Consider the following 15256-nt stretch of genomic DNA (forward strand, 5'->3'; position numbering starts at 1 on the left):
AGCCATTGCTGGTTTCTTGGGTTTCATTCCAGAGGCCCTTTTATGAACATCTAACATGTCCTACACATTTTTTAACCCTCCTCTGGAGCGCCTCACCCGTGCAGACCTCTGCCGCGCCCAGGCCGCCCCTCGGGACTCGCGGCCTCAGGCGCCTCAGTGAGCGTCCTGGCGCGTCCCCTTCGGCAAGCGCACGGGAACGCCGCTCGATTCCGAGGAAACGTGGTGCAAATCGGTAAAACGGAAAGACACTGCCCGCCTGCCCGTAACGAGGCGGATCCAACGACCCTCCAGCCACAGCGCGGTCGCGTTCCCAGCGGCCTGTGAAGTTTTCCAGTCGACGCCCACGTGTCTTGTATACGGCGAGCATCGCTACAGGCACCTAAAGGCCTCCCATGTTTCCGCGGGGCTTCGCGACCTGGGCCCGCACGCGCGGCCCGGAGAGTCCTCGCCGTCTCCGCTCTCGGCCGCCGCGCCTCCAGCAAGCCCGAACGCACCTAAGCGTCCCAGACAGCATCAAAGATGGCTCCGCGGCCCTCGGAGCCCCGTCTGCGCACGCTCCCGCGCCCCCGCGCCGCGTCCCGGGCCGCTCTAACCGCCGCGCTCGGCGGACGCCGCCGTGGGCCAATGAGAACGCGCGGACGCCGCCCGCCCCGCCCCGCGCGTCAGCTGACGGAGCGCCGTGCCTGTTGACAGCGGCGGCGGGGCCGCCGGTTCCGGGTTCTGCGCGGCCGGGAGGTGGGCGGGAGGCGGCGGCGGAGCGGGCGCACGCTTCTGCCTGGGGCTCCGCAGCCTCACCTGACGCTTCCGAGGGCCCTTAGATGTGAGTCGATGGAGCGGCCTGAGGAGCGCGAGCAGCCGCGGCCGCGGCAGCCCTGGGGGCGGCTGCTCCGCCTGGGCGCCGAGGAGGGCGAGCCGCACGTCCTCCTGTGGAAACGCGAGTGGACCATCGGGCGGCGGCGAGGTGCGAGGGGCCGGGCCCAGGGCCTGCGGGGCGGGTCGGGGACGGAGCGTGCGCTCCATTTTTCCACTGGAATGTGTTCTCCTGTAATAGCTGCCCTTTATCGACTAATTTGTTCGTCAGTCACTTTTCTGAATGCCTCATGCAGGTTATTTAATCCTCATTTCAACTTTATGAAGTAAGTGCAGTTATTCTGGCCTCAGGAATGCAAGCTTCTGGAGTCCCTTAGTGTACAAAGTGTCTTCTCTGACCATAGTGGAATGAAACCAGAAATCAATATCAGAAGGAAAACTGGAAAATCCACGAATAGTGTGGAAATTAAACAGCACACTGTTGAGCTACCAATGGGTCGAAGAAGAAACCATAAGAGAAATTAGAAAATGTCTTGAGACCAATGAAATTGAAAACTCAAAATACCAAAATTTGTGGGATGCAGCTAAAGCAGTGCTCAGAGGGAAATTTATGGCTGTAAACTCTGACATTCTAAAAAAAAAAAAGATCTCAAGTCCATTACTTTGTTCTGCTCCCTGGTATAATCCCAGCTTCTGAAATAGAGCCCCTCCGGTGTTTGTGGCTGTAATGAACCCAGGAAAAATTGAACAGTGTCACAGAGGTAGTGAGAGTTTGTATGAAAAATAATAAATCTTGATTCTGACTTTCTGTTTTAAAAAATAGTAAGGACTGCTATTTGGAAACAAAAGTTTTTTGCTTTCATTTTATCCCTTATGATTTATCTGAATCTGTTTTTTTTTTCTTTCACAGTCTTAAATCTCAGTATCAAGTTAATTTTTTTACAACTTTGAAAGTATTTACATTCCCTTAGACACTTTTGAAAAATGCCTTTAATTGTCTTTAATGGACCTAATAAGAGGTTTGGTGAGCTGCCAGACTGCCTGGCTTTCACTGCTGGCACCACCAGTAGCTTGTTTTGGCTAAACGTTTCTGTGCCTCTGTGCTGACTTCATAGCATTTCAGTGAGAATTACATGAGATCATCCCTGTGAAGAGTGTAGAGCAGAGCCTGGCTTAGAGTTAGTGCCTAGTAGCTTAACCACTGTGATTACAACAATGTGGTTTTACGTGTTGGAGCAAGGAGCAAACATGAGATGAGTTCATCTGCTTGTTAGTTTAAGTCCCTTCAGTGAATGTATTAATAATGTTTCTAGCAAAAACATAAAGTTTGTAGAACTTATGTCTATTTATATTAAAACTGTTACATGCCTGCTGTATGCAAGGAATTATGGGGGGTGGGGGAGGGCAGGGGAGTTGATATGTGTGGGAAGGGACATGAGAGCCTTGCCTTCCAGTTCCGGGGGTGGGGGGGTTGCGGAAATGTACAGCATTCATAAGAAATGTCAACAACTAAATAGCAAGCAGGGCATGTGCCAAGAAAAGAACTTTGGCGCCAACATCTTAGTTCCAACTTAGAATGCTGATGTCCTGGTGCGGGGAGGCCCTGCTGAAGACCACTCCAGTGACCCAGTGGGTCCGGGGGCGCAAGGAGACCCTCCTGGCAGGGACGTTCAGCGGAGTGTGAGGCTCTAAACCCCAGGGAAATTAGCCTTGGAGATGTGGAGCAAAGTACTTCTGATCATGAATGTGCAAGTCAGATTTTAAACGTCAGGTTCATTGAGGGATAATTTACATGTGGTGAAATGTACCCTTTTTCGTGTTTGGTTCTGTGAGTTTTGACAAATGTAAACAGGCGACAGTCAAGATGTAGAATATTTCCGTCAGCCTGGAAAGTTCTCCCCTGTCCGTTGGTAGTACTTCTCTTCCCTCAAGCTTTCGTTCTTTGATTTAAAGAAGGAAGCAAAGTATTTGAGGATTTTCCCCTGCACTAATAATTTGCTCATTCATATATTCTGTGACTCTTTGTTATTGCTTCAATTTTGTGATAGTCTATGAAACCAAAGATTGTACAGAAAATAAATTAAAGACTAAATTAAGATACTGAAGAATTATTTAATTTAGTCGTTTAGTGTTTTTAAAGGTCTGGTGATATTTATTGGGTTAGCTGTCTGTGTGAGCATATTATAAAGTCGTCGTCAAGAGGCTGTTTCTGTGTAGCTGTGGGTGTTGACGGGTATCTGGGAAACGGGGACTCAGGAACTCTCCAGGCACAGTCCCTGTTCCTTTGCTCTGGGTGAACATGCACATCCTTTGTGTTTCTGCACACCTGGCTTGAGTACACATTGTTTCCGCAAGTGTGTGCATGGGGATGCTGGCTTTGAGTCATGCACTTCAGTTAAACAAAGGGCAACGTTGTCTGTAACACTAACAATATCCAGAACCCTCCCTCTCCATGTTTCAGGGTGTGACCTTTCGTTCCCGGGCAATAAACTGGTCTCTGGAGAGCACTGTAAAATTACAGTGGATGAGAAGTCTGGCCAGGTGTCGCTGGAGGATACCAGGTGAGCTCTTTTTGAACTTCTTTTTCGTTTGTCCTCGTAGCTCGTGGAACCTAAAGAGGATGCGCTTTGTGCCCTGACTGAGGAGAAGAAAACATTCCTGCGTTTTTAGTGGGATAATAATGGCTCAGGTTTTCTGTAACATGGTGGTTAGTTAGGTCTCAAGGTGCTTAAGAAATGCATTTTCTGATTTTGAGGGTAGGTTATTCAGTGACACTTTGGTATCTGTGATCTTTTTTAATGTGTTCAAATAAAAACAAGCATATCTCAGAAATAAGAGTTAAAAGGGTTCAGTAAATTTTTGGTTCTTTGCAAACCTGTTCAAGTTTGACTTCTTTCTCCAAAATCAGAACATTTTTTTTTCTACTAATGAATTCTTATACAACTTAAATAGAACATAGAAAGTGAAAAGCTTCCCATAATCTCACTCACATTAAAAATGCATATATAGGTATATTTATTTTATATCAGTGAGGTTATGTTATATATATTGTTGTAATATCTGCATTTTTTGCTTATAATATTTTATGAACTATTTACCATGTCAGTACATCTAGATCTCTCATCTTTTTTCTTTGTCTTTTTTATGTAATAATTTATCTTCTCCCACACCAGTGGATGTTTAAGTTATTTAAGAATGACACCACAGTGACTTTCCCCAAAAATCTTTGCATTTGTATCTGGTTATTTCCTTTGGATGAATTTCTCGGGAGGAAAGGCTGTGCCGGGATGTGCATATTTAAGATTGACACACGTGGCCAGGTGGCCTTCCAGCAGTGTGTTAAAGTCAGCCTTTCCCACTGGATGGTTTTTTAAATTTTTGTAAAGACCAGAAGCGATGTGATTCTTTGGTAACTAACAGTTTTGGGGTAGAAAACTAGGAAGTAAGGTTTTATTAGGAAGAATTGATGTTCCTCTTTTATCCTAAGAGGTAGTAGATGAACTTATTTATTTCTCAACACATTGTAGAATAATAAATGGTGCCGTTTCTTGAGCTGTCCTGTGGGGATCACGTTCTGCCTTTCCCCATCCTGTCTCTATCTGCTTGAGCTTTCTGCAGCTACCATAACAAATGACCACAAACTTAGTGCCTTAACACAAGCACTGTCTTGCAGTTTTGGGGTCAGAAGCCGAACCCGGGCCCAATAAAGTCAGGGTGTCGGCTGGGCTCTGTTCCTTTCTGGAGGCTCCAGGAGAGAACCGGTTTCCTGCCTTCCCTACCTCCCAGGCTGTCTCTAGCTGTGACCCCTTCCACTTCTAAAGCCAGCAGCGGTGTCTCTCTCATTCTGATTCTCCCACCTCCCCATGACGTGGGGCCCACCTGGATAATCCACGATAGCCTCCCACCCGAGAACCTGAAACCAGTCACACCTGCCAAGTGCCTTCTGCCGTGCAAGGTCACACATCAACAGTCCTGGGCATCGTGGTGGCTGCCGCCATGGCCTCAGCCCCCGTGTGCCCGGCTCTTCCTCCCCAGGTGGGAGAGAGAGAGTTAACATGCGCGACGCGCCAGGACCTCAAGATGCCTCCGTCTTTCCGCAGCTGGGTGGGACCCTGTCTTTACAGTCACAGCTCATTCTGCACAGAATAGTTCAGTCCTACAGATGGAAACCCAGCCTGGGGGAGCTGAGAGAGGGTTGGAACCAAGCAGCAAGACGCTGTCCTCCCCTCCTGGGCTGTCGCCGAGGGGCTGTACCCATAGCACGACCATTTCATGTTCTCTTAACCCGAGTGCAGGTGGCTTAACCTGAAACCCTGAGGCAGGGAGCCGGACCACCTCGGGTTCACCTTCTCCTCCCCTCCTCCTAGCAAGCACATGGCTGAGCCTCTGAGTCTCCTTTTCTCCGTCTGTAAAATGGGGCTAAGCATTCCTTGAAAGTTGGTGGTGGTGTAAGACAACGGGTGCCGAGGGCCCAGGAATGTGCTGCTGTTTGTGGTTGGCAGAATAATGGCTCCCAACAATGTCCGTGTCCCCAGAACCTGTGGATAGTTACCTTATGGTAAAAGTGACTTTGCAGGTGTGATTAAGTGAAGAGCCTGAGAGGGGAGCCCATCCTGGATTATCTGGATCCTAAATGTAGTTACAGGGCCTTAGGACAGGGAGGTGGGGAGTCAGGGAGGGAGAAGTGGTGACAGAAGCAGAGGCTGGAGTGAAGCGGTTGCGGCTTTGAGAGGGATGAGGGTCCATGAGTCAAGGAAGGCAGGCGGCCTCGGGAGTCGAAGGGGCAGGAGCCTCCAGAGGACTCTGACCTCCAGAACCGTGAGAGAACAAATGTACTGTTTCAAGCCACAAAGCTTGAGGTAATTTTTCACCCCAGCAGTAGGAAACGGATACCCTGCTGCTACCACTGGGCCCCAAGCCTAGATTAGGAGACAGTGACATTCCTGCCACAAGTTTGTGGTAATTTATATGCACTTTAATTTGAATGTTCTTTTTCTGTCCTGAGAAATGACTTTCAAATTTGTGTTCCACATCTGTTCTCCCCTTCACCTCCTAATCCTCAAATCCTTTGGAGACGGTGGTTGGTGTGTCGATTGTCATCTGTGAGACGTGCTGATTGCCCTCTGTGCTCAGTGCTGTTAGCGTTCCCACTTTATGGATGAACAGAGGGGGCCCAGCAGAGTGGAGTTCCGCCGGAGACTGCACAGTTGGCACGGCATTCTCTTGGTTGGAAATGGCTCCCCAGAGTCTATAGTGTTTACATGTCACAGCACCCCCCATGCCCCCCGACAACCCGTGTCCAACCGCAGTCACTTCCACTTGCATGTGGAGTAGGCAGGCCCTGGGGTCCAGCAGGAAGACCACCGGGTAATCGAGCAGTGGGTTAGTGTAGGGCACCTGGCGCAGGCCGGGGGGTCGTGTGTCAGCTGAGCCCTGAGGAAGGGACAGGTGTTGGGCAGAGGCGGGGCGGGCAGAGGTTTCCAGGCTGAAGGAACCCCATGTGCAAAGGAAATGTGCTTCCGTTAAGGGGATTTGCCCCGGGGCTTCGAGAGCCAGGACTGTGGGGCTCAAGGATTTAAATGGGGTAACCTGCTCTCACCAGGTTTTGTTTTGATTTTCTGTACTGATCTCTTTGCCTGCAATACATTCTCCACTCTGCATCAGCTGAGTCCTGACTGTCAACTCTCAACTCGGAAGGCACTCCCCCGGGACACACAGCTTGTCCCCAGCCTGCACAGGTCCCCCGGACACATGGCCTGTCCCCAGCCCACACAGGTCCCCCAGGACACACAGCGTGTCCCCAGCCCGCACGGGTCCCCCGGAACACGGCCTGTCCCCAGCCCGCACGGGTTCCCCCGGACACACGGCCTGTCCCCAGCCCGCACGGGTCCCCCGGGACTCACGGCCTGTCCCCAGCCCGCACGGGTCCCCCCGGACACACGGCCTGTCCCCAGCCCGCACGGGTCCCCCGGGACTCACTGCCTGTCCCCAGCCCGCACAGGTCCTGATTGTCATTCCCACTGCACTCTTTGCAGAGGCCCCTGCCACAGCCCACCTCACGCCACAGGGATCACCACCAGGCTCACGGGCCTCCCATGGGATCCCCCCAGACCACAGGTTCCTGTGTGCAGGGAGCATGTCACCCTCCAGCTGATAGCCCAGCTGCTATTTTGCTTTTGCCTGGAACCTGCCTCTTAGAAGGAGTCGACTTATTTAGGGAGGGAACCTGACGAGGGGGTTGCAGCTGCTGGAGGGAGCAGGGATAGATCTGTGGAGAGAGCTGAGTGCAGAGACAGAAGTGAAGCCGGAAACCAAAGTCTGGTACAGATGAAGGAAGTCTGGGACCCACATGGAGGAAAGCAGAAGAGAACACTGCACTTGCAGGGCAGAAATTTTAAATCACTTGTTAAGACTGTGATTAAGTTGTCTCTAGTTAGTCTCAGTAAGGAAGTAATAGGCACTTTTTTGCTTCAGGAGAAATTGCAAGGCGGTACTTGCATATGCATGTTATTAATATGTACGTCAGTCCAATGGGTATTTTATTATTTGCAAAATGGTAATACTGAGCTGCTTTCCTAGTTGTGGTAGGTATTTCAGGTATGATAAATTGCATTTTTGTTTCCTTTACAGTACCAATGGAACAGTAATTAACAAACTGAAGGTTGTTAAGAAGCAGACTTGCCCTTTGCAGACTGGGGATACCATCTACGTGGTGTACAGGAAGAATGAGCCGGAACACAGTAAGAGAGAGTGAAAGTCATTGCACTTGGACCCACAGTGAAGGTCCTGTAAGGGTTGGAAAGCAGTCTGCAGAAAGAGCTCTTGCGTAGAGCTTTCCTCTGGCCGTGCTGCTTCATCACTGGCTGCATTCCTTCTATTATTTACGCAGATGCCCCTGCGCTGAGGAATGGGGCGTGGGTGTGCAGGACCCGCCCGGGCCTTCTGTGAGGCTGTGTGGTCATTAGCAGTGAATCTCAATGGCAGCTGAGGGAAAGATGGATGGAGGTGGGGTGGATCGTATAACAGAAGAAATGTGAGTCGTGGGAAATAAAATGAGGAATGGGGGACTGGAGACCACTAAGGATTTCTGTGTTTGGAGACACTGCAAACAAAGGCTGAGGTGAGACTGGATTCCACCAGGGCTTTTCCAGATCGAGAGTCTATGTTTAGTTTGCAGAAGAAGATGGAGTAGAACAAAGAGACCTTAGAAAGGTCAGGGGATAAAATATTTACTGTTGACGGGAAGTAAGAGAAAGAAGGGGACAGATATTCCTGACGTCATTTTCAACATAATCCAGACCAGCCCCTTGCCACGCATGTGTTTTACCTGTCCTTTCGGTGGCTTGGCATTGGACACAAGGCTTCATCTTGTCATCTCTGCCTTCCTCTAGTTGACCTTCTGGTCCCAGACTTTTTTGCTGAGGCTTCTTTATTTTAAAGTTGATCAAGATATTTTGAATCATATTCTGAAATATCTTGACCAGGCCAATTTTGAGTTACTGGCTGAGAAGTTAAAATAGTCAACAAAGTCAGATTGACCGTGAAGGGATTGCTGGGAAGACTTCAGGGGTTTTAGGGAACAGAAGAAAAAGGGGTTCTCAGTTTACACATGGACCAGTGCACCTCTGATTTGATTGATTTCCTTTTAGATGTGGCATACCTCTATGAGTCTTTAAATGAAAAGCAAGGCATAACACAAGAATCCTTTGGTAAGTAAAATTATAGCAGAGAAGTGGGTGCATAGGATTGTCACGATCTTACAAGAAAAGCCTCTCAGTTCCCCTGGAGTTTCTGTCTGAAGTAGCCGTCTTCCACCTGGCCCCTGAGTGCATTGCCTTCTGCTCCTTATGTGGTTACAGAAGCTGGTAAAGAAAATGTGTTCCATGTGACCAGCGATGCCTCGGGTGCAGGGGGTGGTGACGGCACGCAGGCCCTGCTGCCTGCGCCTGCTGCTCAGCCGTGCCTCGATGAGCCACAGCCATCCACGTCCACATCCGACCTCTTCACAGCGGCCGCTGCTGCTTTTGTGGAGCCCACCTCTGCAGAGCAGGAGCCCTCTTCCTCTCCGGGTGAGATTGAGGTTTACCTGCCCACGTCTAATGAACTCACTGTGGTACTGCATAGACTTTTTAAAAATGATTTGTTTTTAATTGTGGTAAAATATGCATGACATAAAAATTATTTTAACCATTTTAAGTGGTCAATTCTCTGACATTAAGTATGTCAATAACATTGTGAAACTTGCACCATTCCCAGACTATTTCCATCATCCCAACTATAGCTGCTGCTCATTTAGCAGTAACTCTCCATTCTGCTTCCCTACTCCCCATCACCTCCCGTGTGCTTTCTGTCTCCATGAACGTGCTGATTCTATATATTTTATGTAAGAGAAATCCTACAGCATCTGTCCCTTCGTGTCTGGCTTATTTCACTCATCATGACGTCTTCGGGGCTCATCTGTGTTGTAGCATGTGCCAGCCCTTCGCTGGGCGCGTAGATGTTTGCTCACTAATCCCTACCCGTGCTGTTACGGAGACAGATGAGCCACCAGAGAATTGAGAGGTGGTGCACACATAAGGCTCTCAGTAGTAATAAGACTTTTGTGGTGGTAAATATTGTCTCGTTGTTCCATCCCCAGGAGAAAGCTTCAGGTCAGGGGCCATGGTAGCATTTTCTTCTTTTACGCTTTATTGAGATCTCAGTCAGTGCTTCAGCAACCAGCACCCGACTTCCAGAGCATTTTTGTCTTCCTGGACGGAAGCCCCGAACCCACTAGAAGTCATTCCTCATTCCTCCTTCTCACCTCCTGAAACCATTAATCTACTTTTGTCTATAAACGTCTATTCTTGACATTTCATGTAAATAGAATCAGAAAATATGTGGCCTTTTGTGTCCGGATTCTTTCATTTAACATAGTATTTTCAAGATCATCCGGAGTGGCATATTATTTCAAACCAATTTTACATATACTGTTCCTTACAGCATGAATTTTTTTCCTTCCTCCATGGAAACAAGGAAATATCCATTAGAAAATGTTCAGACTATCTAGATACAGATGTGAGTGTTCCCCTGCAGGTGTTGTTACATAGAATATATGTATGTATATATTCTAAATTATACCACATATACAGATTAATTTTAAATTTTTACTTTCTAGCTATTCTCCTGTATTTTTCTTCTTGATTATTTTTAGAATTAGTTTTTCAAGTTAAAAAAAAGTCTTTTCAAGGTTGTGATTTAGGAAGGGTTAACATATTTACCATGCACTGGAAATGTTTTTTCTCCCTACTCACTAATCTCTCTGAGGTTTTCCAGTGGGATTTTATAGCCTTCTTCACTAACTTTTGGGATAACTTTTGTTTATTCCTAGAACTCTTGGTTCTCTCATTCTTACATCATACAGCAGTGCACTTGACTGCTGGTGTGGCCCTGAAACGTCAGTTAGGGTGTATTTGGATTCAAGGAACAGAAAACTTGACAGTGAGAACAGAAGTCTGGAGAGGAGTTGTCTGGGGCTGGCTATCAGCTCCTTGACATCACCAAGACATTCTGTCTGGCCCTTGCCATCCGCAGCTTGATAACCTTTTGTCTTTACGTTTCAACTCGTGGTTGCAAGATGCTGCCACATTCAAAGGTGGGGAAGCTGGAGCCTCGGCAGAAAGGGTCTTTGTTTCAAATGGCCCCATCAGTTCATCAGCAAAAGAATCCTTCCCTCTCATGGGCCATCCTGGCTGCTCCGCCAAAAATTATTCCCCGTTTTTATGCTGCTCTAAGTATTTTAGTGGCACTTTGGGAGGAAGGGGCAGTAGACGTAAGGCCTCAATATGCCTTCCTGGAACTGGAAGTCTTCTTCTCCCACATTATGTGAACCTAGGCCTTGTGGCACCTGTTGCTTCCCTTGTCCAGAGGCCGCTCTGCCCAGAAGCCGAGGGTCCAAGCAGCACGCGTCCCTTTTCCCAGGTCCAGAACAGCCCAGCCCTCTGAAGAATAACATACCGGTTCTCGTTGTGACTTTCCTGGGCTTCTACATTGTTCATCAGGGAGTGAGTCTTGGTTACAGAAAAGGCTGTGGACGGTGAGCGCTGTTTTGGGGCTTGATTCCCACGTTGAAGGTGAGAGTCAGCTTAGACCACGCCAGTGACAAGGGCGCTTCCTGGCAGCCGGGAGGCTTCTAAACTACAGTCTACTTTCTCAGAGGCCCTTTTCAGTTCCTCTAATTTAAAATCATTACCTCACATGCATGGATGGAAGAAAATGTAGTCATTCTGCCGAGGTGAGAGCATGCCCGATTCGCATAACCACCTGGGAAACTCGGAGCGTGCCAGCTGGGTTCTCCCAGTCACCAGAGACACAGGCACAGCTGGGACGGACGGACAGACGCCCAAGGCCAAGCATGCAGGATGGAGGGACGGAGGGACACAGGCGCGGGTGGGACAGACAGACACCCGAGGCTCGGCACGCAGGATGGAGGGACACAGGTGCAGCTGGGACAGATGGATGCCCAAGGCTCTGCACGCAGGATGGAGGGACACAGGCGCAGCTGGGACAGACAGACACCCGAGGCTCGGCACGCAGGATGGAGGGACACAGGTGCAGCTGGGACAGATGGACGCCCAAGGCTCGGCACACAGGATGGAGGGACACAGGTGCAGCTGGGACAGATGGACGCCCAAGGCTCGGCACGCAGGATGGAGGGACACAGGCGCGGCTTGGACAGACAGATGCCCGAGGTTCAGCATGCAGGATGGAGAGCCCTCAGTGTCAGCCCCTGGTGTGTGGCCCCAACATGCATCAAGTAACAAGTGCAGATAAAACAGAAAGTGACAGGTATTTTGGATTGGGTGCCAATCTCCGGCTCTCTGCCTAGAGGAAAATATGCCACATTTGTAGCCAGTTGTGATCTTTGTGGTTATTATATGAATATCTTCAGAAATAAAGCACAAAATGACTAGCTGTATTAGTAAGGGTTCTCTGCGGAAACAGAATCAATGAGAGGTGTCTCTGACTATCAAATTGTAAAAGTGACTCACGCAACTGTGGGTATGCACGAGTCCAAATTCTGTAGAGCAGTCAGCAAACTGTCACCTCCAAGGAAGATGTCTGATGAACTCCTCAGGAAACGAACCGGCAACTTCGACGAACTCCTCAGGAAATGCTTCGCTGGACAGCTGAAGAAGTGAAGGTCCTCTATCTGTCTTGCTTATAAGTCTTCAACTGATTAATTCGATTAAATCCAGCCAATTGCATTCTCTCATTGTGGAAGACGTTGTTTGGTGTGTCATCAGTCACAGCTGCAGTCATTTGACTGATGATTTAATAAACCAGCCTGTTGGTTTATTAAGCAGCAACAAACATCCTCACAGCAATTGGTAGGCCAGTGTTTGCTTGAAGAGACAGCTGGGTACCATTACCTGGCCAAGTTGACACATGAACCCAACCATCACACTAGCCTATGAGGAAAACCTAATTCACCATTGAAACCTTTTCTACTACATTTGTATGCCCAGCCCAGTGTGTAAGTGACAAGATTTTGTTGAAGGATTGAGTGAATTGGGATCGTAACGAGGACACGGTGCAGTTTTGTTTTTTGATTTTGTCGTACCGTGTTTTCTCTTTGGTTGACTGACACATGCCCATTCCCAAGGACCCTCCTGGGTGTGATGAGGCCTTTCCACAGCCTCCAGCCCTTTCATCATCTCACCCAGAGGGAAGGAACATCCAGATGATGACTCTCTGATAATTAAAAATCCTCCTGTAGATGCGACTACGTCAAAGCCGCAGTGATGGAGGTGGTGGCAGGTCTTACCGTCCGGGCAGGTGCCCGGCTCCTGCTGTGTGTCCTTCTGCCGCATCCTCATGGTTGCCCTTTATCCCATCCCGTGCCGAGGGCAGGGAGGAGAGTGAGTTGCCTGTGGCCTGAGTGCTGCAGCCCCAACTCCAGCCCCTTCCTCTAAGAAGACACTGGGGCTGCGGCGCCTGGGTCTGTGCAGCCCCTTCTCCATCCAGCTCCCCTTGGCGTCCTTCCCCGCTGACCGGGAGTGTCCCGGCCCCTCCCTGTGGGTGGTGGCCCTCCGGGGTTACGAGCAGAGTGGGGCCTCTCTCACCACCTCTTCTGTCGCATTCATGCACCACACTTCCAAAGGGCAGTTAGCAAAATTCCCCTTTAGCTTAATCAAGATCTAGCTTATAATCTTATAAAACCTGTGTTGTTTAAAATATTCAAATGGTAAGCACTGTTACTTTGAAAAAGGAAGAAATTGGTCTATAGCAGCTGAAAAAGAGTTGTTTAGGGAACAAATTACATTGTAAAGTGCCGTATAGTGAGTGAGGCGGGGAGCTGCTGCCCGGGGGAGTCCCTGCTGCAGGACGCCCGTTGGCCGTGACTCTGGGGCCTCCCGTGCTCAGCCGGCCCCCCCCAGGCCCGAGATGCGGATCGACCCAGCTTAGGAGCCCTTCGCACACCCACCTCCGGAGGATGCGCGGCACACACCAGCCACGGTTATGTTGCTAGTGTAGCGCCACTTAGCAAACAGACAGGAAAGGTCCCCCCAGTTCACAGTTGGAGCTCAGTTTTCCATAGGAACAGTTGCTTACAGACAGATTTGTTTGTGTTTATGCATTTATATTTTTAAATATACAAGTAGTATGCAAATACACTGCCTCTTTTAAGAAATTTGAACATTATCAAAAAACTAAAGATGATTTGCTCTGTCTCCATCTTTAATCCTCACCCTACGCGTTCCACCTCCTGGCCACTGCTGCTGTGAATGAGTTCACGTGCGTTTCCGTAGGATGACCATGCCTTTTGGGATCGCATCATAAAGTGACTTCATTTTTTTCTCCTACTGCCCTTTCATTTTTTTTCCAAAATGCTAACTTTTCCTCTGCCTTGGATGACTTTCCGTCTTTTGTCAGTTGTGAATAATGCTTCAGGGAACAACAGTGTGCAAATCTCTGTTCAAGTCCCTGCTTTCAGTTCTTTTGGGTGTGTACCTGGTGGTGGGATTGCTGGGATATTTGTTAATTCTATACTTAACTTTGAGGAACTGCCAAACTTTCCCACAGCGGCTGAACTTTTTTACATTGCCCCCAGCAATGAATGAGTGTTCCTGTATCTCCACATTCTCTTCAACATTGGTAATTTTCTGTTTTTTTTAGGAGTAGCCATACTCCTAAACCACAATGAAATGGTATCTCATTGTGGTTTTGATTTGCATTTCTCTGATGGCAAATGATGTTGAACATCATTTTGTGTGCTTTTTGGCCATTTGTGTATGTTCTTGGGAGAATGTCTATTCAAGTTTTTTGTCCATTTCTTAATTGGGTTGTCTTTTTGTTAAGTTGAAAGGTTCCTTTATATATTCTGGATATCAAACTTTTATCAGATATGTGGCTTCCAAATATCTTCTCCCATTGTGTAAGTTGTCATTTTACTTTTATGATAAAGTCCTTTGAGGCAGAAAAGTTTTTAATTTTGATGAGATCCCATTTATCTATTTTTTCTTTTGTTGCTTGTGCTTTGGGTGTAAAGTCTAAGAAACCACTGCCTAACACAGGGTCCTGAAGATGTTTCCCTACGTTTTTTCCTAGGAGATTGATAGTTCTGGCTCTTACATTTAGGTTTTTTTTTTTTTTTTTTTTTTTTAAATTCAGTTTTATTGAAATACATTCACACACCATACAATCATCCATGATATACAATCCACTGTCCACAGTATGATAACATAGTTATGCGTTCATCACCATAATCTATCTCTGAACATTTTCCTTACATCAGAAAGAACCAGAACAAGAATAAAAAATAAAAGTGAAAAAAGAACACCCAAATCATCCCCCCATCCCACCCCATTTGTCCTTTACTTTTTATCCCCATTCCTCCACTCATCCATACACTAGATAAAGGGGGTGTGATCCACAAGGTCTTCACAATCACACTGTCACCCCTTGTAATCTACATTATTATATAATTGTCTTCAGGAGTCTAGACTGCTGGGTTGGAGTTTGGTAGTTTCAGGTATTTACTTCTAGCTATTCCAATACAATAAAGCCTAAGAGGTGTTATCTATATAGTGCCTAAGAATGTCCACCAGAGTGACCTCTCGACTCCACTTGGAATCTCTCAGCCACTGAAACTATTTCGTCTCATTTTGCATCCCCCTTTTGGTCAAGAAGATACTCTCAGTCCCACGATGCCGGGTCCACATTCATCCCCGGGAGTCATACTCTGCGTTGCCAGGGAGATTTACACCCCTGGGAGTCGGGTCCCACGTAGGGGGGAGGGCAGCAAGTTCACCTGTCGAGATGGCTCAATTAGAGAGAGAGAGGGCCACATCTGGGCAACAAACAGGCACTCAGGGGGAGACTCTCAGGCACCATTACATACAACTTTAGACTCTCCTTTGTGGTAATGAGCTTCATAAGGGCAAGTCCCATGCTCAAGGGCTCA

At 48.2% G+C, this 15256-nt stretch overlaps 1 protein-coding gene across 2 annotated transcripts in view; it reads left to right on the forward strand.

Moving 5' to 3' along the window:
* The first annotated feature begins 690 nt into the window (after window positions 1-690).
* CHFR (checkpoint with forkhead and ring finger domains) overlaps window positions 691-15256 on the forward strand; it is a 32384-nt gene continuing 17818 nt past the window's right edge. The window contains exons 1-5 of one of the 2 annotated variants that reach the window (XM_037817444.1): window positions 691-961; window positions 3272-3371; window positions 7441-7550; window positions 8460-8519; window positions 8670-8879. In XM_037817444.1, the coding sequence (XP_037673372.1) occupies window positions 829-961; window positions 3272-3371; window positions 7441-7550; window positions 8460-8519; window positions 8670-8879 (613 nt within the window). In that variant the 5' untranslated portion in view covers window positions 691-828. Of the gene's footprint in view, window positions 962-3271; window positions 3372-7440; window positions 7551-7699; window positions 8520-8669; window positions 8880-15256 lie in introns of those variants that run through there. The other variant, XM_037817445.1, reaches the window with a different exon arrangement.

Source organism: Choloepus didactylus, chromosome 23 (assembly GCF_015220235.1).
Source record: "Choloepus didactylus isolate mChoDid1 chromosome 23, mChoDid1.pri, whole genome shotgun sequence".
Lineage (NCBI taxonomy): Eukaryota > Metazoa > Chordata > Mammalia > Pilosa > Megalonychidae > Choloepus > Choloepus didactylus.